This window comes from Zootoca vivipara, chromosome 14 (assembly GCF_963506605.1).
Source record: "Zootoca vivipara chromosome 14, rZooViv1.1, whole genome shotgun sequence".
NCBI classification, from domain to species: domain Eukaryota; kingdom Metazoa; phylum Chordata; class Lepidosauria; order Squamata; family Lacertidae; genus Zootoca; species Zootoca vivipara.
In genome coordinates, this window is record NC_083289.1 from 47,591,365 (window position 1) to 47,615,963 (window position 24,599).

The window sequence follows — 24,599 nt, forward strand, 5'->3', positions numbered from 1 at the left end:
GCCTGCCCTAAGAGACAGAAAGCAAAACCCTGGGGTGTTTGTGTGAGCTGATGAGACAGAAGAAAGTTGGGGCCGCAGCTTCTCAAAAGACATATATCCATATATCTCCTGCTGGTCGCTGGATTATCGAGCTAACCTTCGAGTTTTCAGCTGCAGAACGCCAACAGGGTTGAACAAGCAGGGAGGGCACATTTTCGAGGCCCCTCCTGGCTCGGAGGAGGACCAGGAGCGAGGATGGAGGCCGTGGCCTTGTACAACTTCCAGGCTGATGAGAAGGATGAATTGCCATTTAAGAAGGGGGACATTCTGAAGGTATTGTTGCTGTAATGATGATGATGATGATGATCAAGTTTGCCATCTGGGGAGGGACCTGTGAGAGCTAGGAAGACTCACTTCTTTGTATGTCAAAATTAAAAATTAAAAAAGGTCCAGTAGCACCTTAGAGACCAACTAAGTTTGTTCTAGGTATAAGCTTTCGTGTGCATGCACACGTCTTGACAGGCATATGTCAAGAATGCTTTGATGGTGTTTCCTGCTTGGCAGGGGGTTGGACTGGATGGCCCTTGTGGTCTCTTCCAACTCTATGATTCTATGAAAGCTTATACCTAGAACAAGTGTTTTAGATGTGTACCCACAACACAGGGTTTGGTTGCCAGGTCTCACTGCCAACTCGTGCCCTCTTTAAGGGAGGACCCAATTTGTCTGAAGTCAGACTGCGAGCCACTAGATCTCCTGGCAGTTTTCAGTTCAGTCGTCGAGGATTTCCAACATGAAATAGTTTAACAAAGCAAACTGTCGAAGGGCTGTCGTCCTACACAAAGTCGCCTGAACTCAGCAATAAAAGCATTTGACTTGTATGCTTGCAGAATGTCCCAGGTTCAATCTCCGACAGCATCTCCAAGTTACGGCTAGAAGAGACCCGTTCCTGAGACCCTAAAGAGCTGCTGCCAGTCAGTGTAGACAATACTAGCTAGATGGACCAATATTCCAACTAGGGATGGGGCAGAAACTTGATTCCGTTTTCATTCAAAGCCAAATCTGTCAGATTCACTCTTTCGGAAACAATTTGAGAACCGAAAGTCAGTCATCCTTCAAAATCCGCACTTACCAAAAATTGTCAACGCAGTTCTCTAACCAAACAATGTTTACAAAAATTGATAGACTGGGGCCAGTGTACATAAAAGACATTAGTGAAAATAATATATAAAATGCTTTATATTTGGAGAAATTTCTTGCAAAAATGCAATGCAGATATAGATATATAGGGTATTTCTAAATGATGCATGTATATGTTTCTGATTTGCTTAAAATAGGGTAAGTCACTTTGAGTTGCCGTGCCAAAAAAGCGCCTAATAATTTTAATAAACAATTGAATAAGGAGTGGGGGAAATTCATAATTTATCTTTTTTTAAAAAAACAGTTACAATCATTAGTAGGACTGGAATAACACTTGTGGTTTAATGTTGGATTTTGGAATATAATGGAGATGTAAAAGGTTTGGATTATTATATAAAAGATGCAGGAGGAAATAGTTAACAATAGGACCCATAAAGGGGAGGAGGGAAATCCGGCAGATTCCTTGGAATCTTGTTTTTATGTTGAGTGTTGGATAATTGATTGTAAAACTTTAATCTGAAAAACCAAATAAATTTAAAAAAAAAAAAAATAATTTACTGCATACAGAATGTGATTATTAGGACAAATTCGCACTGAAATGGTGAAGAATTTTAACGTGGGGTGTTGTTTTTTTAAAATACAACAACCAGCAAAAAGCAGCAGAAATGTGGAGAACTGAATTTAAGATTGGAAAAATGAGAAACAGAAGCGAAATGGACACATCCTTCCATCCCTAGTTCTGACTCTGTATACAGCAGCCTGCTTTGCTCATCCAGGGGCAGGCAGACTTCAGGCTTGCAGGATCTGCTTGGGGTTTTTACCAGAATCCTGACATCTGCCACCTGGAGTCAGGCACATTTAGGTTTGATGAGGCCCTAAGCTCCTGAAGGTAATGGGGCCCTTTATATGTCCAGCTGTCCTTTGTCAATAACAATTTTTCACTGTTTTTTGTGATGAATATGTGCTATATGGTAATTTATGGACCTAATATGTATCTAAAGCCATTTGTACATGCAGAATGTAGGCACTCTATATATAGAAATGAGCAAACCAGTGATATTTTAGGGAGCAGGCTAGCAGACTTACATCATAGGAGCCTACAAAACCCCGTAGCTGTATGTAGGTTTTATTTCATTTGTTTTATATCTTATACAGTGTTACCTCTGGTTGCGGACACGAGCCGTTCCAGGGTGCCGTTCGCACCCCGAAAAGTCCGCAACCAGAGCGGCACTTCTGCGCATGCGCAAAGCACGATAGAGCGCTTCTGCGCATGCGCAAACCGCACAGAACGCTTCTGGGCGTGCAGCGAAACCCGGAAGCAAACACTTCCAGGTTTGCCGCTTCCTTAACTTGAAAAGACGCAACCTGAAGCAGGCGCAACATGAGGTATGACTGTATTTTGGAAATGTACATCCAGGTGTTGGTTTTTTCCTTTAATTTTTTTTAGGGGGGCCCAGGAGAGTGGGGCCCTAAGCTATAGCTTGTTTAGCTTATACATAAACCCAGCACTAGCAAAGCTAAAGGACTGGTGCCCCTGAGCAACCGCCAAGCTGCACAGCCTGGGGTTTTGCTTTAGGTGTTAAGCTGAGGTTTTGCTGAACTCGCCATCCTTTCACACACAAATCTATTTCTGGCTACCCAGAGGTTTCTTCGTTTTAGCAGTCTAATGAGGACAGGGTACTGGGGCTCCATTGAACCACTGAAATCCACAGGCTTAAATGAGCCATGCCCATTAATATCAGTGGGCCTTCTCGGAGTAGAGCTTGCCTTGACACAACTCGCAGGCTTGAACACACCAGTGCAACTTCACGATGCTACAATTCCCTCTTTCCCAGGGGACTCTGGGAATGGTAGCTCTGTGAAGGGAACAGGGGTCTCCTACTGTCACAGGCGTTGCGTTGCGACTACTCTAGAGTAACGACTCTCCAGACCTTTGCCTTTTCATGCTTTTATTAAGTGCAGGCTATTTCCAGTGCTAGAGCTATACAGGATACATCCGCTTAGTCTGACCCAGAACCCTGGAAAGGCGTGCTCCGCGTCTTCTTCCAACATAAGAGTCTGGGCACCCCAAATCTCCTCCCGCGTTTCCTCCTGCGTAATTCCGGAACCGGAGGGGAAAAGGGTCTCCTTTCCCTGTTTTCCTTCTCCCCCTCTTCCCCCCCTCTCTCCCTCTCCCACGTGTAGCAGGGGCTCTCCTTTGCTGCCAGAGCCCCGTCTCCTCCTTCCTCCTTCCTCACTGGACTCTTCCCCCTCCCCGCTGGCATTACTGCTGGTGGAGGAGCTGCTCCTCAGGATGGGGGGTGGCTCTCTGTACTCTTTCCCCCTCACACCTACCAACACTCAGCACCATGAACAAACTACTGTACTGGTATTGTTCCCAGGAAAGGCTGAGATGAGAGAGAGAGAGAGATTGAGATTGGCCCAAGGTCACACACTGAACGTAATGGCTGAAGTGAGGGGATTTGAACTCAGGTCTCCCTAGTCCTGCTCGTTGTCTTCTTTTTAAAGAGTATATTTATACCGCATTCTTCCAGTCACAGGTTACTCAGAGTGGCTTACCAATCTGTCAGTTTCATTTCCTCACATCAGGCACACATTTTTTCCTGTTGTATATATCTGCGCGAGCAACTTTGCCCAAAGGATGCATTGCTTCAGTTGCAAACTAAAGCTCTCAGGATTCTTTGCGGGTGGGGGAGGGGGGAGTTTAAATGTGCCTCAAAAAGTTTAAATGTATATGGCCTGTTCAGCCCCATACTGAATTCATAAGCGGTTTAACACAGATGGCCATGTTTTTTTGAAAAATTGCCACTTCCTCTGTCTGTATTAGTCAAACCCGCATGCAATAATGTGCTGGTAATTTTTCATGAGGATACTAAACACCCACAAATTACTGCAGAAATTTAAAGGAATGAATTTACAGTTGGAAAAATTGAGAATCGTGGGGAACTGAAATTGATGGATTGGTTCGTCCATGCTTGCCACCCTAGGGGCCACCTCCCTGGGGCCCTGGATGCCCGAGCACCCACAAAATTTCCCATGAAGGGAATGGGCACCCACAAATTTCGGTGCATGGCACCCACGGCCCCAAGCACCCATGGTTGCGGGGTCAAGCTTGCACTCCTGTTTGCTATGATGGCTAGATTCTGCATCAGCCAACAGTGGCCTTTCAATGCTTTACATGAGTCAACTGTGAGATGCAGCAGCAAAACGCTAATGCTCTCCTAGGCTGCGTCAACAGAAGTATAGCTTCCAGATCAAGGGAAGTCATAGTACCACTCTATTCTGCCTTGGTAAGAAGACCACACCTGGAATACTGTGTCCAATTCTGGATGCCACAGTTTAAGAAGGATGTTGACAAGCTGGAAGGTTTGCAGAGGGGGGCAACCAAGACAATCAAGGGTCTGGAAACTAAGCCTTATGAGGAACGGTTGAAGGATCTGGATATGTTGAGCCTGGAAAAGAGGAGACTGAGAGGAGATATGAGAGTCGTCTTCAGACATCTCAAGGACTGTCACATGGAAGATGGAGCAAGCTTGTTTTCTCCCTCTCTGAAGAGTACGACTCAAATCAATGGTTTCAAGTTACAAGAGAGAAGATTCTGACTAAACACCAGGAAGAACTTAGAGCTTTTGAGTAGTGAAACCATCTCCCTTGGGAGGTTGTGCACTCACCTTCCTTGGAGGGGATTTTGAGGAGAGCTTGGATGGCTGTCTGTCATGGCTGTTTTAGCTGAGAGTCCTGCATTGCAGGGGGTTGGACTAGATGACCCTTGGGGTCCCTTCCAGCTCTACAGTTCTATGATTCTGTGTTCTCACGACCCTGGGGGCTCCTTCCTGCTTTGCATCAGCTTTCCTGCAGCCCGCTCCGCCCTGCTGGTCACCCGGGGAATTCTTTCAGTGCCCAGAGTCCCCCAGAGAAATCTCAGTTCCTGTTTTTGCAGCTGAGAGCCGCTTTTCACAATAACGTGGGGGGGGGGGGAAATCAGCCAGAAAAGCAAATGGAGCAAAGGTATGGGTTAGTCGTATATGTAGACATAAACTGCTCAGGTTCTCCAGTTCGAAAGAAAGAGGGGCAGTGTGGTGTAGTGGTTATAGTGGGAAGAACAGGGTTGAAATCCCCACTCGGCCAGGTTGCATGCTGGGTGACTTAGACTGTTAGGGGAGAGAGACTTTGTGCAGGCCATCAAGGATAGCTCAGTCAGTAGAGCACAAGACATTTAATCTCAGGGTCGTGGGTTTGAGCCCCACATTGGGCAAAAGATTCCTGCATTGCAGGGGGTTGGACTTGATGACCCTTGGGGTCCCTTCCATCTCATTGCTCAGGCAATGGCTTTTCCTGCCTGCCTTGCCCTACCCTACCCTCCAACCCTAGGAGCTTTCAGAAGGGAGCTGCTGTGCCTTTTGATGAACTGAGTGGAAGGTCATGAGTCATAGGGGTGGGAAGGATATGTATATGAATTCAACAGTGCTTAGTTAATTTTTTTGGTTGCTGTTCTGTTAATGTTGTTAATTTTGTTGTACAGAACCTCTGTTTTTGAGCGTAATCCGTTCCAGAAGACCGTTCAACTTCCGAAAAGCGTTCAGAAACTGAAGCAGTTACTTCTGAGTTTTCAGCGTTCGGAAACCAAAATGTTCATCAATGGAGACGTTCAAAAACTGAGGTTCCACCAGATAGATTATGAATGCCGTTGTACTTTGCGAATACCATAATGCAGGCGAAATCCCTACTTACATGGGGGTGATGTTCCAGGAGCTCCACGCCTAAGCGAGATGTGTTTTAGGTGGGGAGCACTCTTGCATAAGTGGGGAGTCCTCGTGGCTCACACAGAGACCCTCCCCAGAGCCCAGGGTGCTCCCCACTTCCAGGTTCCTGGCCAGGGCCCTCCAAATTTGATGGGCATTGCCATTCAAATGGTGTGTGTCCACGTGTACTGCATCTTGGGATCAGCTGTGGTTGATTATTCAACTTGGCACTTTCTTCCCACCTTCAGGCTAACAGCTGCTCCTTTTTCTCTCTCTTGGATTCCGCAGATCCTGAACATGGAAGATGACCTGAACTGGTACAAAGCGGAACTCTTCGGCACCGAAGGATTCATCCCCAAAAACTACATCAAAATGAAATCTCACCCGTAAGCAGCACCTGCTTTGTTTAAAAGAGTTTATGGACCGCTTAGTCTTTTAAAAGTACGGTAACTTTGCCAGGAAAACAAACCCACGTGTCTTTCCTCCTGGGCAGCCCTGACCACAGCGCAGCTTAACCGAGACAAAACCCTGTCCCAGTGGCCCAAAGGCACATTTAACAGCAGACAGACACACCAATACCACCCAACTGGTGAAGACTGGGAAGATTTAAGGTGGGGCGGGTGGGGAAGTTATGGACCCTCCAGACATTGCTGGACTCCCAATTCCTATCAGCCCCATCCCGCATGGCCGATACTCAGGGATGATGGGAGTTGTAGTCCAGCAACAAAATCTGGTGGGCCACAGGGTTTTGCCCTGAACATCGCCCCATCGCATTTGACAATTGCATTTTGCACCTGCTGCAAAAGGTCAGACCTCACCTGGAGTACTGTGTCCATTTCTGGGCACCACAGTTCAAGAAGAATACTGACAAGCTGGAACGTGTCCAGAGGAGGGCAACCAAAATGGTCAAAAGCCTGGAAACGATGCCTTATGAGGAATGGCTTAGGGAGCTGGCTATGTTTAGCCTGGAGAAGAGAAGGTTAAGGGGTGATATGATAGCCATGTTCAAATATATAAAAGGATGTCATATAGAGGAGGGTGAAAGATTGTTTTCTGCTGCTCCAGAGAAGCGGACACGGAGCAATGGATTCAAACTACAAGAAAGAAGATTCTACCTAAACATTAGGAAGAACTTCCTGACAGTAAGAGCTGTTCGGCAGTGGAATTTGCTACCAAGGAGTGTGGTGGAGTCTCCTTCTTTGGAGGTCTTTAAGCAGAGGCTTGACAGGCATATGTCAAGAATGCTTTGATGGCGTTTCCTGCTCGGCAGGGGGTTGGTCTGGATGGCCCTTGTGGTCTCTTCCAACTCTACGATTCTATGATTCTTCTTTCAAGAAGCCACAATAAAGCAGTGCTTGGAAGGGGGGAAGAGGGCGGGGCAGTGAATGAACAAGATGCAAAACACATTAGCTTGTGGCTGGGTGTTGTATTTCTCAGGAACAAACAAGTAAGCAAATGCATTAATGCTGGAAAAAAATTCTGTTTTCCCTATCCCATCCTACACTAGTTTCCAAGGAAAGCTCGCTTAAAGATTGCCTAGCCCAGATACAGCCTTGGGCATTTATTTTATGGTACTTGATTTTATTTTGAAACAAACAAAAAGTTGCTACATCTCAGTTCTGTGCCTGAATTTCAGAAAATCAGACTCTTGGTTAAAGGCCCAGGATCAGAGCAGAACTGAGTGTTTTGCTTCGTTGCAATTATTGTGGTAGTGGGTGTTTTCCAATCCTAACAGCCAGTTCAGGGACTCATAATGACAACCACCCACAGCCACAACAATGGCAACCACTAACCATGCCCCCCTTAAGAGAGTCCAAAAATACAGGCAATTGCTTGGGTCTGTTATTGATTTTATCTTATCCCGTTTCCATCCCACCCTTCCTCTTGAAAGGTGACGACTAGTGTTTGTCCCAATCTCCTCTGTAAAGAAAACCAGATCTAGGGTGCACTCACACTATGTGTTGGGTCCTCCGCATATTGCAACAGCCCCTTCATTGTCCTGCTAGCCAATTTTTTCTATAACACCATGAGGTCCTGAGCCGGCCCAGACAAGGCAGCATCGACATTAATTACAAGCCTGGTAGATGAAGGGAATGCTGTGGATGTAGCCTATCTTGATTTCAGCAAGGCCTTTGACAAGGTGCCCCATGATATTCTTGTAAAGAAGCTGGTAAAATGCGGGCTAGACAATGTTACCATTCAGTGGATTTGTTACTTCCTGACTGACCGAACCCAAAGGGTGCTCAAAATGGCTCCTCTTCATTCTGGAGAGAAGTGACTAGTGGGGTGCCACAGGGTTCTGTCTTGGGCCCAGTCTTATTCAACATCTTTATCAATGACTTGGATGATGGGCCTGAGGGCATCCTGAGCAAGTTTGCAGATGACACCAAATTGGGAGGGGTGGCTACCGTTAATACCCCAGAGGACAGGATCACACTTCAAAATGACCGTAACAGATTAGACAACTGGGCCACAGCAAACAAGATTAATTTTAACAGGGAGAAATGTAAAGTACTACACTTGGGCAAAAAAAATGAAAGGCACAAATACAGGTGGCTTGAAAGCAGTACATGTGAAAAGGATCTAGGAGTCTTGGTAGACCACAAACTTGACATGAGTCAACAGTGTGATGTAGCAGCTAAAAAAGCCAATGCAATTCTGGGCTGCATCAATAGGAGTATAGCATCTAGATCAAAGGAAGTAATAGTACCACTGTATTCCGCTCTGGTCAGACCTCACCTGGAGTACTGTGTCCAGTTCTGGGCACCACAGTTCAAGAAGGATATTGACAAGCTGGAATGTGTCCAGAGGAGGGCAACCAAAATGGTCAAAGGCCTGGAAACGATGCCTTATGAGGAAAGGCTTAGGGAGCTGGGTATGTTTAGCCTGGAGAAGAGAAGGTTAAGGGGTGATATGATAGCCATGTTCAAATATATAAAAGGATGTCATATAGAGGAGGGACAAAGGTTGTTTTCTGCTGCTCCAGAGAAGCGGACACAGAGCAATGGATTCAAACTACAAGAAATAAGATTCCACCTAAACATTAGGAAGAACTTCCTGACAGTAAGAGCTGTTCAACAGTGGAATTTGCTACCAAGGAGTGTGGTGGAGTCTCCTTCTTTGGAGGTCTTTAAGCGGAGGCTTGAGAGCCATATGTCAAGAATGCTTTGATGGTGTTTCCTGCTTGGCAGGGGGTTGGACTGGATGGCCCTTGTGGTCTCTTCCAACTCTATGATTCTATAACATGGATTTTTAGGTCCCCCAGAACTAAGTGTTCCCGGATTCCCTGGGATTCCCCGACACCACACCAGAGACCGCTTCCACCAGCTCAGTCAGGGAGGAGGTTGGAGGGCAGGCATGGAGGCACACCAACACGATCACTGTTCCGTCTTTGCCCCCCAACACCAAGGCCAAACCCTTGCGTCTCACTCCCAGGCGAACTAGCCTATGATTCGCAGGTCACTGGGTAAAGACGATGCAGTCTTACTGCAATCCTAAGCATTTTACCCAGAAGCAAGTCCTACAGCACCGGCTGCGGCTGTAGAGACCGATATGGGAGAGACATGTTTTGTTGTATCTGGGGCAGAGGAAGGCGTCTGGCTGTGCTGCTGCAGATGCAGCAGGGCGTTTATTCTCTCTGCACTCCTCCCAGTGGTCTTTCCTCCTCTGATCACTGCCATGGATGCACAACCTGTCTGTCTCCAGTTGTCTGCAAGGGATTCCCACCCGGCGGGTTGATGTTGCCAACCTTCATGTCACATGTCCAAACATCTTTGTAACGCAGAGTCGGTCTGCCAGCAAACTCCCAGTGGAGCACTTCCTTGGAGATCCCATTCTGAACATTATTCCTAAGACAGCTTGGCTTGCAATATTCCCCTCCGTCTCCTGCTTGTTCCCCATCCCTTTCTGTTCCTTTTTTTTTTAAAAAAAATATTTTTATTAATTTTCCAATTAAAACCAAATATATCACATTCAATATTTCAAATTATACACATATATATATCAATCAAACCGAATGTTATGCCAAATCATCTAAAGAATTTTTTATTTGGGTTCCCATGCTTCAAGAAATTGGGAATTCCTCGCAACTGTCCACTGCCGTCTTTTTTCTAAAGTTCAAATCGTCCTCCAAGTTCATAATAATCCAGATCTTCCCCTTACAGTCACATAGATGTTTTCCACTTTCATCCGATTGTTTCCCAGCTGCTGAGATAAATATCAAACAAAGTTTCACAGATGTTCTTTCTCCTGTGTGAGTTAATCAGTCCAGCCTCCCCATAAATCTTCTTAATGGAGCTCCCTGTTGCGTCGAAGCAGCACGAAGCAGCGCCATCTTAAAAAGCTCAAATCACTTTCATTTTCTCTCATAGCCATGAAGATTTACGATCATTATAGAATTTACAGCTTTTCCAGGCAGGAGACCCAAACATCAAACCATAAACTCTTGGTAAATTAATGGATCTCCTTGCCCTATAGCTGAACTTAGCTTCAGGTCGCTGCTCCAATTTAAAGTGCGTCACAGCTCATAAATCCTCCGAACGCGTCCAGAACTCCTTCCGTCCGACTAGGGGGGGGCTTTTCTCATCGGCAACTCCACATCTTTAAAAAATATGCTCAGTAACAACAGTTATAAAGTTCAACTCACACAGTCTTTTGCTTCTCTTTCACTCCAAACAAGCCAGGACATCGCGTCCGGGAAGGTACGAGGCAACAATATGAAGAAAAAAAATAAAAACTCACTTCCCTTATCGCTCCGTCCCCATCAATCCTTCTTCCAGATGCTGTACAATCTTTGACTCCTCTCCCTCAGCAGCATAAATTTCTCAGCAGTAAACAGCGCTTCTTCCCCTCCTTCTGAAGTATGTCCATAGATTTAAGCCTAATTATCTTCTTTAACCATGGAAATCCCCGCCATGCAGATTAGCGTCCGGGAGTCCTGGCCCTCGTAAGTGCTCAGCCCAAGCTCCCCCCACTCCAAAAACAGTCGGAGTGGGTCTGGGGGCATCGCGGGCCAGCGGCCCCTCTCCGTAACCCCCGGAGAGGGTAGGGGGTTGCCATTTACTCCCCTAGCAACCGCCAAATTCCTTACGAAGGTCAGAGAGATGGAAAACAGGTCCGCCATTCCTGCAGGCGGAAACCGGAACCCATCCCTTTCTGTTCCTGGTGATTACAGATTCACTTGCCCAAACTTTTACTGCCTGGTATGGCAAAGCCTCCAAGATGGACAAGAAAAGGCTCCAACGAGCAGTAAAAATCACAGAAAGGGTAATTGCTGTTAGTTTGCCTTCAACAGAGACACTTTATGCTGTCCGAGCTAGGAAGAGAGCAGAGGGGATTGTCGCAGATCCTTTGCATCCTGGTCATCATCTGTTTGATTTACTTCCATCTGGACGTCGCTACAGGACTCTGTGCACAAAAACAGCTGGGCACAGGAACAGTTTTTTCCCTTGTGCCATCAAATTGTTAAATTTGTGGTTGTATAGCGGAAGGGCAGGCCAGTTATGGGTGGGGTTCCTTTGCTGTGCTATTGTATTCAGGGCCGGCTGCGCCCGCTGGCCGCTCCGCCGCGCAGCACTAAGCACTGTGCGCTAAGCTGCACACTGCCGCGCTGCACGCTGAGCCCGCCCACCCGTCACGCTGGAAAACGGGGCAGCGGGGGGCGGCGGAGGGATCCATCGCGCCAGGGCGCCAAAGGTGCTTAAGACGGCCCTGATTGTATTGTGAGTGGAATAGTGTTTGTATAAGGTACGTTTACATTGCAATGTAGTTGAAGCAAAATTCCAAGTATGTTTGGTACTTGGCCAATAAATTATTCCAAATTATTCCAAACTAGGAGACCTTTCCATGACCTTGACACTGTGGCAGGTGATGTCTTTTCTTGGCTCTCTCACCCAGGTGGTATTCTGGAAAGCTGTCCAGGCAAGCAGCTGAGGAGGTTCTCTTGAAACGTCATTTCCGGGGAGCTTTCCTTATCCGGGAAAGTGAGAGCAGCCCAGGGGATTTCTCTATCTCAGTGAAGTAAGTCAAATCCCGGCAGATAACAGACTTTTTGTGTGCGGTTTGGAAGCTGCCTGTTTTGTTTTGTCTTATCTCGTTTTCAGTTGTTATGGTGTGTGTGTGTGTGTGTGTGTGTGTGTGTGTGTGTCCATGGATTTAAAAGCCCATTGAATTCTTTCTATTGCAACATTTATACCACCACCCGCCTTGAGCCCCCAAAGCTTACAAAAAGGAGAACTAATACGGCTCACAGTCTGAAACAGACACAGCACACAAGGAAAAATGTGTGGGTGGGAGGAGGGGAAAGCAAGCTCCTCATGCTACAGTTCTTAAAAGTTACAGCTGATGTCAGGAGTGGTTCTCCATAGCATTTCATCCCTCCCTTCCATCACCCCAGATCAGATTCAGGACATTACCCACCCCAGGAGGGCAGGGCAACTCCAGTCACACACTGGTTCTCTCAAACAGATGACTTGCTGACTGTCTGCTGCACTGGGAGGGCTTTCCATGAAAGAACTCATGCATCATCCCAATAAATAAATGCAAACTGCAAAAACGGTACCAATATAGAAAATGTGCATTGGCTGCGGCAGATGAGAGTCCTGCAAGGGCAGAAATGTCTGTGAAAATAAAGGGGAGGACGTCATGTGCCCCTAATATTCTTTCCCCTGTTGTACCTTGTCATAGAATCCTAGAATCGTAGAATTGGAAGGGGTCCCCAAGGGTCATCTAGTCCAACCCTGTGCAATCAATGCCAGACGGCTTTCTAACCCCTGCTTTGGAAGGAGAGTCCACAAACTCCCAAAGGAGACCATTCCATTGTCCAAGAGCTCTTACCGTCAGAAAGTTTACTCAGAATCTCCCTTCTTCTAACTTGAAGCCACGGGTTCGAGTCCAGAGCAGGATAAAGCAACCTTACTCCATCCTCTGTGTGACAGCCCTATAGATATATAGGCTCTCTCCTCTCCTCTTTTCCAGGCTAAACATACCAAGCTCTCTCAACTGTTCCTCTTAAGGCAGGCATAGGCAAACTCGGCCCACCAGCTGTTTTGGGGCTACAACTCCCATCATCCCTAGCTAACAGGACCAGTGGTCAGGGATGATGGGAGTTGTAGTCCCAAAACACCTGGAGGGCTGAGTTTGCCTATGCCTGTCTTAAGGCTTGGTTTCCAGACCCTTGTTGTGTAGACTGAGAGTTGTTCACACCAGAGGGCGCTCTCGATGCACCACAAATAATCCAAGCGGCTTTTTCAAATGGTAAACTGTATCTCTTTCTTGGCTGTCTTAAAGTGCATGCAAATCATTTGGTCAGCCGAACAGTTCCCAAACGCCTGCTGATCTTTTCTATAGCTAGATTTAGTAGCCTTCTTTCTGCCATACTGGGTGGTCTTTGGGGGGGGGCATTTCGCATAATGATGGACTATGCCCCAAAGCAATGACAAACCTAGACAGCATCTTAAAAAGCAGAGACATCACCTTGCTGACAAAGGTCCATATAGTTAAAGCTATGGTTTTCCCAGTAGTGATGTATGGAAGTGAGAGCTGGACCATAAAGAAGGCTGATCGCCGAAGAATGGATGCTTTTGAATTATGGTGCTGGAGGAGACTCTTGAGAGTCCCATGGACTGCAAGAAGATCAAACCTCTCCATTCTGAAGGAAATCAACCCTGTGTGCTCACTGGAAGGACAGATCGTGAAGCTGAGGCTCCAATACTTTGGTCACCTCATGAGAAGAGAAGAATCCTTGGAAAAGACCCTGATGTTGGGAAAGATGGAGGGCACTAGGAGAAGGGGACGACAGAGGACAAGATGGTTGGACAGTGTTCTCGAAGCTACGAACATGAGTTTGACCAAACTACGGGAGGCAGTGGAAGACAGGAGTGCCTGGCGTGCTCTGGTCCATGGGGTCACGAAGAGTCGGACACGACTAAACAACTAAACAACAACAATGCCCCAAAGCCACGACAGTCTCTGCCGTTTCTTCCGTTCTCCAAAGGGACACAGATCCTGTGTGAGTGCCTGGACCCTGTGGGTTCTTGCCAGCTCTTGGCGGAGAGAGGGGCAGGCACCAGGCTTTTGTGGCAATATGGCATAGGGTGCTTTAAAAAAAAAAAACCCAATACACATAGTATTGTCTACATCAGCTGGCAGTGGCTCTCCAAGATTTCAGGGAGGGAATCTTCTCCATCCCCACCTGGCGATGCCGCTGGGATTTGAACTTGGGACCTGCTTGCAAGGCAGATGTTCTACCACTGAGCCATCGACATCCCTGCTGAGAGATAATGGTGTTTTTTTAACCAATTGCATTTGAGAGGAAAACCTCTCTCCCTCTGCTCTCTGTTGCTTTGCAGCTCCTTTGCCCATTTCTTCGACTCGCCAGCAACTTCACAACTTTCCCCCGCACGTCCCAAGCAAGTGACTGACACGCCCAAGAAGCGTGTCCGGTAAAACCACTCTAGTCATTCCAAAAGGACGCAGAAACAACACCAGCCGCCACCCCCCACAAAAGGTTATAGGCTTCTGGCATTCTTGCAAACATGTTTGATGGAATTTAGCTTCCAGCCTTGGGGGCAGCTGCCTCCACGTTGAATGGATTCCTTGCATGGTCGATAATGGAGAGATTTTGGAAGGACTGTTGTTATGAGTCTGGTGGCTTCTTGTTTGACCTACAGGAAATACTTTCCTGAAAATATATCTCCCTCTCTCTCTCTCTCTCTCTCTCTCTCTCTCTCTCTCTCTCTCTCTCTCTCTCTCTTATCTTTTATTAAATTTTCTGTTTTACAATTTAGAATACTCATTTAAACACCCTTAAAATATCATTGACTTCCTTTCTTCTCTTTCCATGGTTCATTTTACATATTATTATTATGATTATTATTTATTTATTTATTTATTTATTTATTTATTTATTTATACCCCGCCCATCTGGCTGGGAGGGCATTCCACAGGGTGGGCGCCACTACCGAGAAGGCCCTCTGCCTGGTTCCCTGCAACTTGGCTTCTCGCAACGAGGGAACCACCAGAAGGCCCTCGGAACTGGACCTCAGTGTCTGGGCAGAGCGATGGAGGTGGAGACGCTCCTTCAGGTACATACCATGAATCCCTGCATATTTTACATTTACTAAACCATTCAGTATTCCATTACTGCATCCATCAAAACTTACTTACACCGTTGAATTGATCTAAATGCTGCCAATGTTTTCAAGTGTGCACAATTTCCCCCCATATATTCCATAAACATTTTCCAATCTTCTCTAAACGTATGTTCTTCCCGTTCTCTTATTCTATATGTTAAGTCCGCAAGCTGCGCATATTCCACTAGCTTAAGTTGAGACCTCACTCGCTTTCCGTTTTGGGGCTATCGAAACATGGGCCGCAGTAGTGGCATACGTAAATAACCTTTCCTGATCATTTCTTTAGCCACACACCCTTAGCCATACCCCGATAGCCATGACCCTTCTAAGACCACCCAACAAACCAATTTTCCCCCAATGCATATATTATGGCTTCGATCCCAAGCCAGCTCCCCCTCTCCACTTTGCTTAGCACGCAGCCTGATGGAAAGCTCTTCTGGGCACAAAATTATAGTGGTGTTTGGCTCTTGTATTGCCACATGTGAGGAGCCACCACTGAAAAGGCCCTTTGCGGGGGGAGGCCCAGTCTGAAAATTTGCTGAGAATCGTAGAGTTGGAAGGGACCCCAAGTCTTTATCCTCCCTGCTGTGGTGGTGCTCGATTCCTGGCCATCTCTGCTCCACCTCTGGCGAAAGGTCAGTTGGAGGGCAGGACCTGTTACTTGACTTCCCAAGCCCATGCCCAGCTAATCTGGTGCTGCTCAGCAGTCCTGCCCGGACAGCTTTGACGCCACCACATGCAGAAGTTCAGCACTCCCAACAGGATGTTCCTTTGCTGAAGAACATGCCCAGGAGGGAGGGCATGGCTGGGCAAAGACAAGTCCACGTTCAAGTTCAAACTGATATCCCAGCAGGCATGGAGGGCAAGAGGGAGGCAACAACCTGGGCATGCCAGCTTTCCATGCCAAGGGCAACACGCGGTGCAGAGCAGTACCAAGGAGCCAACAGCCAAGGGAGGCGGGGAGGGAATGAAGTCATCATTCTCTCTGCCAATCCCACATCCTCCATCTCCTCCCCATCCTCTCTTCTCCTCCTCCTTTGAGGATGGGCCGTAGCTCAAGGGCATCGCATCTGCTTGGCATGCCGAAGTTCCCAGGTTCAATCCCCAGTGGTCTCTCCAAATAGGACTGGGAGAGACTGGAAGGCCACTGCCAGTCAGTGTAGACCATACGGAGATAGAGCAATGTTCTGACTTGAGATAATGCAGGTTTTTGTGTTCCTGTGTCTTAAGGAACCGTGGCAGAGCCTCTGCCTTGCCTGCAGACGGGCCCAGGAGCAATCTCCGGCACCTCATAGAATCATAGCATTGTAGAGTTGGAAGGGGCCCTGAGGGTCATCTAGTCCAACCCCCCCCCCCCCGGCAATGCAGGAATCTCAGCTAAAGCATCCATGGCAGATGGCCATCCAACCTCTGCTCAAAAACCTCCGAGGGTGACTGCTCACTGCTGAACAGCTCCTACTGTTCTTCCTGACGTTCAGCTAGAATCTCCTTTCTTGGAACTTGAAGCCATTGGTTCGAATCCTACCCTCCAGAGAAGGAGAAAACAAGCTTGCTCCATCTTGATGGAGATATTGAGATATTGGACATTTGAAACCCTGGAGATCCTCTGCCAGTAGACAATACTATATGGACCAGTCTGACACAGGGTGCTGTATTTTGCCACAGCAGCTGTAATATCTGCAAAATATTGGGAGAGCGGGGTATGCAAAGCCTTTGGTTGCAACAGTTCAATTCCCAGAGGGATCGAATTTCCAGCAAACACAAAAATGCAATCCAATGGAAGACAATCCCAACTTTGGCTGCCTCTACACATGCAACAGAATGGGCCACATCAGAAGACAGCTGCCGAATCACGTCTAATAACCCCTGCAATAAAAATGCTAGTACTTCAAGGAGGAAAGTTCTATCCACACCTCTTCCTATGGTGCTAGCTTTTCATTCACCGTACTTTCCCATGTATTAGACACCCCCATGTATAAGACGCCCCCATATTTGGGGAGACTAAAATTTTTTTAAATGGGAGATTGTCCAGAGATGTTGAGTTTTTTTGGGGGGGGGGGGGGAATTGGCCGCAGTTCTTGAGCTTTTGAGGGAGGGAGTTTACGTGAATCGCTCACCCGCCGGAGCGCCGCTTTCAATTGCACATGTTGCCAAGGACACTTATCGTCTACCCGATCAGCTGGAGCCGCCACCAGTCGCACTGCCAATTGACGCAGCAGCAGCCAATGGATGGCAGACCTTGGCGCAGTCACAATTCAACTGCCCAATTGCTGCTGACACTCTCCTGCTCATGGCAACAACCAATCGCCCGTCCCACCAACGCATTACCCATGGATAAGACGAGCCCCACCCCCCATTTTTGAATTGGGGGTTAAAAAAGCTCGTCTTACACAAGGAAAAATAAGTACTAATCCCTGCAAGAAGAAAGATAGTACATCACGGAGGAATGTTCTAGCCACACCTCTTCTTGCCGTGCTAGCTTTCTGCTTGCAAGGGAGAGGTGCTGTGGTTGATTCCACCACCTGTGGACTGAAGGGATAGCCATTTGTGCTGTGACCTCGGAACAAGGAAAGGCGACAACCACATTTTAAGCGGTACGTCCCACTGACAAGAGGAGAGGGGGTGCAGAATCCACCTCACCGGCAAAATATTTAGCTGGTCGAGGCGTTCCAGAGGGAGAGGCCCACGGGAGGCTTCTGCCTGCCCTCTAGCTGTTCCCACACTAGATTCAGTTTGTCCGATGACACCCGTGTATTTACCTTGGCAGAAGCTGCAGGGCAACCCAAGTCAGTTCAGAAAGTAAAAGCTGCTTCTTAAAGACAAAGGGACCCAAAAATGCACAGCAGAAAAACAAAGGAATCTCCAGCTTCAGTTTCAGTTTATGATTAGGTCTAGCTTGGTGAGGCAACAGGAAAGGGGCCTCAGGTTTTAGGAGGTCTTGAACGGGTGGGAAAACGAGTTTATGGTTTCGTTAGGGTCTTGAAAATAACTCAAGGGGCACAACACAACTTGGGGATGCACAAATTTGACCAATTCCATTTCTCTCTGTTTCTCATATTTGCTATTGTATATTCTCTTCTCCACATTTCCACAATGGTTTGTGATTTTCTTTCATTTATTTTTAAAAAGTGCTCGTGGAACTCGGTCAGCATTTAGTGTGAATTTCTCCTGACAGTTTTGCTTAATATGAACATTTTAGCAGAGCAGTTTTCCTCTACAGTGATACCTTGGTTTAAGTACACAATTGGTTCCAGAAGTCTGTACTTAACCTGAAGCGAACTTTCCCATTGAAAGTAATGGAAAGTGAATTAATCCATTCCAGGCGGGTCCACGGAGTACTTAAACTGAAAGTACTCAAACCGAAGCGTACTTAAACCGAGGTATGACTGTAATTTAACACATTTTTGTATGCTATTTTCACTAAAACATGCCTTTTGCACACACACTTTACTCGAGTACATGCATTTTTGTACACTGCGTTGCAAAATCAGAGGAGGACACTTTTTTTAGGATGGATGTGCTTGGGTCCAAACGTCGTTTTGCAAAGAGCTAAATAATCCGGCTCACCTTCAAATGCAAACTGAATCTGATCTCTCCCTCACCCCAAACACTGCTGGGTGTTCCAGGGCCGGTTCTACCATTAGGCAAATTACAGCAGGTTGCATATTTGGCCATACCATTCAAGGGTGGCACACTGAAAATCAGCTCGTTCATTTTCCGCTTCAGGTACCAAAATGTCCTGCGCTATGCCCGTGAGCTCCGATTATTTTTAGATGGTTATCATTACAGAAGATGCCGAAAATATGCAGGCAGGTTAGTGTGTGCCAGTTTAATCTTTCTTCACCTTACATAGCTGCAGGGATAACCAGAAACTGTCAGTCTCCAACTTCTGTCAGGTGTAGCCAGCGAGGCCAGAGATTATTGGGAGCTGGAATCCAACAATATATTGAGGGTGTCCAGTAAGCACTTGCCTGGCTAAGGGAATGAGGTGTGAGGGCCCTGACAGGGTCCTAGAACTCAGCTTGTTGTCGTTGTTTATTCGTTTAGTCGTGTCCGACTCTTCGTGACCCCATGGACCAGAGCACGCCAGGCACTCCTGTCTTCCACTGCCTCCCGCAGTTTGGTCAGACTCATGTTCGTAGCTTCGAGAACACTGTCCAGCCATCTCGTCCTCTGTCATCCCCTTGTGCCCTCAATCTTTCCCAGCATCAGGGTCTTTTCCAGGGAGTCTTCTCTTCTCATGAGGTGGCCAAAGTCTTGGAGCCTCAGCTTCAGGATCTGTCCTTCCAGTGAGCACTCAGGGCTGATTTCCTTCAGAATGGGTAGTTTTGATCTTCTTGCAGTCCATGGGACTCTCAAAAGTCTCCTCCAGCGCCATAATTCAAAAGCATCAATTCTTCAGCGATCAGCCTTCTTTATGGTCCAGCTCTCACTCCAGGACTCAGCTATACAGCTGCAAATAAATGTTTTAAGTGCAATATACAAATGTGACACTAGGTGGCGAGAGTGAGCTATGGCAAATTCAATGTATTTTTTTTAAAAAAAAAACACGTTTTTTAAAAAAGCATTTTCACAGCATTTTTTTCTATGCGTGTAGATTCCACCCTAGAGCCCTCCTCCCTCTTCCCCAGAGCTTGCCCAGTTTTGGGAAGGAGGTGGGAGGCCTCTAGGACCCTGCTGCACCCCCACACCACCTTTCCAAAGCCTGGCATGGCGCAGGAGCCCAATTTTGGCTTAGCTCAGGGCACCCAAGTCCACCCCTGCATTGCTGCCTCCAGTTGTGGAGGCAGAGCCTGACCATCATGGCTGTTAGCCATCCATAGTCCTCTTGAAATCCATGGCCGACCCAGGCCCATTAATTTAAATGGGTCTACTCTGAGTAAAGATTCGTCGAATGCAACCCATGGCCTTTTGGTGTCCCCATTTCCAAAGGAGCAGCATTTCCCTAACCTGAGCCAAGAGGACTATCCCAGGCCTGTTGGGAGGCAGCCGGTGATGTGAAGTTAGCCCTTGTCCCAACACAACACACTCATGACATCAGCCAACCTCCCCACCCAGCTGCCTCCACTTAAATGGGATTATTAAAGGCTTGATGTCATTCTAAGGAAGAGGAGCCAACAGCATAAATCTGCATCAGCAGCCAGGTGAATTTCTGCTCTGCTTTGTTTTACAAGCTTCATTTCATTAAATAGGGTGTAGTTTTTGTTCGCAGGCTATCTGCCACAAAAGTAATGTGGAGCGGCATCTCTTTGGGCTATTGGCATGGACCAGCAGCCCCCCCCCACATTTGTTCTCTTTGAGTGCCCTGGTGACGTCTAAAAACCTGTGAAATGCTGATTATTCCGGGGCCTTTTCCATGACAATCTGTGCTTGCAGCACTATTTCTAAATGACTTTACTTCCCAAAAGGACTTCTTCTTCTTCATGAAATCTCCCACCCTCCTGGGTTCAGCCAAAAGCTGTCTATCAGGTATGGAGAACTTGTAGGTCCCCCCAGTGTCCAATTGTGAGCCCCTTTTGGAAGCATTAGTATGGGGCCAATTCACACATGCATGTCATATTTGAGCAGATGGAGGCACCTTGTATTTAAGTCGTTTCCATATATATATGTATTAGTGTGTGTGTGTGTGTGTGTGTGTGTGTGTGTGGTGTTGTTGTTGTTATTTAGTCGTTTAGTCGTGTCCGACTCTTCGTGACCCCATGGACCATAGCACGCCAGGCACTCCTGTCTTCCACTGCCTCCCGCAGTTTGGTCAGACTCATGTTAGCAGCTTCAAGAACACTGTCCAACCATCTTGTCCTCTGTCGTCCCCTTCTCCTAGTGCCCTCAATCTTTCCCAACATCAGGGTCTTTTCCAGGGAGTCTTCTCTTCTCATGAGGTGGCCAAAGTCTTGGAGCCTCAGCTTCAGGATCTGTCCTTCCAGTGAGTACTCAGGGCTGATTTCCTTCAGAATGGATAGGTTTGATCTTCTTGCAGTCCATGGGACTCTCAAGAATTTGCTGCCAAGAAGTGTGGTGGAGTCTCCTTCTTTGGAGGTCTTTAAGCAGAGGCTTGACAGCCATAGGTCAAGAATGCTTTGGTGTTGTTTCCTGCTTGGCAGGGAGTTGGACTGGATGGCTCTTGTGGTCTCTTCCAACTCTATGATTCTATGAGTCTCCATAATTCAAAAGCATCAATACTTCGGTGATCAGCCTTCTTTATGGTCCAGCTCTCACTGGACCATATATATATTAGTTATTGTGTGTGTGTGTGTGTGTGTGTGTGTGTGTGTGTGTGTGTTGCATAAATGTTACATATCATTTAACATTCATATCTTTTCCATCTGTGTTTCATAAACAAACTGTGAAAAAGACACTGAATTGAAAGTGGAGGCACTGTATGTGCTTTTCCTTGTTTGTTCATTTTGTAACACAAGAAAATCTTCAATTAAAAAACTAATTTTGAAAGAAGTGTCCTCCACTGCCGCTGCCTGCCTGCTCACCTTTTGCTAAAAAATTTTTTCTGCATTCTGGGTACACAGCTATGGAGATCAAGTGCTGCACTTCAAGGTACTGAGAGAACAGAAAGGGAAGTACCGTCTCTGGGATGAGAAGTTCAACTCCATCAACGAACTGGTGGATTTCTACAGAACTACCACCATCGCCAAGAAAGCGCAGGTCTTCCTCAGGGATCATGCGGAAATGCAGGAGGTATGGGGCAGCAGAAACTCTCCAAACTGGGGGAGCGGGCATTAAAATGGCAAGGGCTTTTCAATGGTAGCGAGTATAAATTGATGCACTTTGGAGCAAAGCGCCCCTATCTTCACATATGCCTGAGCAGGGTCTGAACAGGTGGTGGCTCTCCAGGAAAGAGATATTGACCTGGTGAGCATGTCAACTCGTAGAAAGGCAAGTGACACGATAAGGGGTCATTAGAAAAGGGATTGATAATGAAACTGCCAATATCATAATGCTGTTGTACAAATTTATGGCGTAACCACACTTGGAATATGGTGTACTGTTCATCGAATCGTAGAGTTGGAAGGGACCCCAAGGGTCATCTAGTCCAACCCCCTGCAATGCAGGAATCTCAGCTAAAGCCTCCTTGACAGATGGCCATCCAACCTCTGCTTACAAACCTCCAAGGAAGGAGAGTTCTAAGCCTCCCAAAGGAGTCTCTTCAACTGTTGAACAGCTCTTACTTTCAAAAAGGTCTTTCTGATGTTTAGTCAGAATCTCCTTCCTTGACTCTTGAAGCTATTGGTTTTAGTCCTGCCCTCCAGAGTAGGAGAAAAGTTTGCTCCATCTTCCATGTGACAGCCCTTCAGGTATTTGAAGAGGGCCGTCTCCTCTCAGTCTCCTCTTTTCCAGGCTAAACATACCCAGCTCCTTCAACCATTCCTCATAAGGCTTAGTTTCCGGACCCTTGATCTTCTTGGTCACCCTCCCCTGCACACCTTCTAGCTTGTCAACATCCTTATTAAACTGTGGCATCCAGAATTGGACACAGTATTCCAGGTGTGGTCTGACCAAGGCAGAAGAGAGTGGTACTATGACTTCCCTTGATCTGGACACTAGATTTCTGTTGATGCAGCCTAGGAAAGCATTAGATCCTTTTCACAGATGCTGCTAGTAAGCCAGGTGTCCATGGAACGCGGGTGGCGCTGTGGGTTAAACCACTGAGCCTAGGGCTTGCCGATCAGAAGGTTGGCAGTTTGAATCTCCATGACGGGGTGAGTTCCCGTTGCTCATTCCCAGCTCCTGCCAACCTAGCAGTTCAAAAGCATGTCAAAGTGCAAGTAGATAAATAGGCACCTCTCCAAGCAGGAAGGTAAATGGCGTTTCCGTGTGCTGCTCTGGTTCTCCAGAAGCAGCTTTGTCATGCTGGCCACATGACCCGGAAGCTGTATGCCGGCTCCCTCGGCCAATAATGCGAGATGAGTGCCGCAACCCCAGAGTCGGTCATGACTGGACCTAATGGTCAGGGGTCCCTTTACCTTTACCTAAGCCAGGTGTCCGCCATCTTATATATTTGTGCATCTGGTTGCCTCATCTGAAAACAGGTATTGTTGGTTTGGAAAAGGGCAACTTAAATAATCAAAGGAGATGAAGAAGCAACTCACACTGAGAGAAAACAATACAACATTTGGGGCTTTTTGGTCTACTGATAAGGCAAGTAAGAGGAGATATGATTGAGCTTCCTAAAATTATGCATGTTGTGGAGAAAGCAAATACAGTAGTCTCCGTCTCAAGAAACTAGACCCTGGTGTCATTCAATGATGATGAACACTGGAATATTCAGGATCAGGGTAGAGTAAAAGAAGGACTTCTTCAGACAGCTCATTTGTGCGAGCCAGGCATTTCTTCTCAGCTGACCTCTCCTTTGCTTTTTCACGCAGCCCAAAAAGCCAAAATTTGTCCAGGCTCAGTTCAACTTCTCGGCCACAAGCCCATCCCAGCTGAGCTTCTGTCGAGGGGATGTCCTTGAGATCCTGGACTGCTCTGACCCCAACTGGTGGAGAGGGAGGATTGGAGTGAAGACGGGCCTATTCCCCAAGAACTATGTCTTCCCACTGCGCATGTGACCTGCTTTGCCTGCTTTCTCAATGGAGGCTTCTTCTGAAGCAGCCAATCAAAATCTCTCTGAATGGAAGTCCTGTGGAACATCTATGGAATGACCACCCCCACTTGGAACCCTTTTCAGAAGTGGACCAAAAAGTGGACCTCCCATGTGACAAGTGGCGGTCTAAGGGAGTGGCCTTCAACATTTTCTCGCCCACAACCAGGGATGTGGGAGAAACTTGACTTTGTTTGCATTCAAATGAGAAACCACCTGATTTGCGCTTCTCGAACCAATCTGCAAACCCGAACAGAGCTATCCTTGGAAATTCATGCTTCTTCCCATTTTGTGACTCAGTTGTTCAACCAACATACTGTATATAAAAGTGGGAAATGTGCTCTTCTTTGGTTTTTCTAAGATAAAGAGACAGAAGAACCACAGGGAAAATGCAGAATGGCAATGATTGGATGACAGTGCCATGTGGATGCCCTGTAATAAGTGAGTGGATGAAGGGTGGCAATCCCACGCTGAACACCGACAGAGAAAGCACTTTTCCATTGGTTTGGTGCCAGTTGAATCATCAGTTTCCCCTGAGGAATCCTGTGAATTGTAGTTTTAGTGACATCTGTTCTGCAGCCTCACCCTTCTACAGAACTAGAGTTCCCAGCATTCCCTGGGAATGAAGGAATGACTGTGAAACCAATATCAAGTCTCAATATTGTATAGGTACATACCATGGCATTTCCCTCATTTCTTTTGCATTTTATTCCCTCTTCGTCTGCCCCAGGCTGTGAGATGATTCAAACAAGTTTCATTTGTGTCAGCAAAACTCACAAGGGACGTTGGTAATCTGGGAGTAATGAACCCCTGAATCTAATCCATTGGATTGACTCAGAATTTGGGGACCCTGTTTCCATCTGAGGGGTGGCGTTCCCTTGTGGGGGATCTTCCAGGGACCACACTTCAGTCCTGGGTGGGTTCAGAAGCAAAAACGGACAAATCAATGGATGCAAAATTTACCTTTGTACAGTTACAGGTAGGTAGCCGTGTTGGTCTGAGTCGAAACAAAAT

At 46.9% G+C, this 24,599-nt stretch overlaps 1 protein-coding gene across 1 annotated transcript; it reads left to right on the forward strand.

Moving 5' to 3' along the window:
* On the forward strand, positions 1 to 24,599 carry GRAP (GRB2 related adaptor protein). Its single transcript, XM_035131294.2, has 5 exons — positions 1 to 312; positions 6,147 to 6,244; positions 11,754 to 11,876; positions 21,511 to 21,679; positions 23,368 to 24,599. The coding sequence occupies exons 1-5, from the start codon at positions 235 to 237 to the stop codon at positions 23,551 to 23,553; spliced, it is 654 nt and encodes a 217-aa protein (XP_034987185.2). The 5' UTR covers positions 1 to 234; the 3' UTR covers positions 23,554 to 24,599.

Bases quoted from the DNA above. Each gene is read 5' to 3' on its own strand.
- GRAP (XM_035131294.2), top strand. From the start codon at position 235: ATGGAGGCCGTGGCCTTGTACAACTTCCAGGCTGATGAGAAGGATGAA. The intron at 313-6,146 runs GTATTGTTGCTG...TGGATTCCGCAG, and splicing joins AGAAGGGGGACATTCTGAAG to ATCCTGAACATGGAAGATGA. The intron at 11,877-21,510 runs GTAAGTCAAATC...CTGGGTACACAG, and splicing joins GATTTCTCTATCTCAGTGAA to CTATGGAGATCAAGTGCTGC.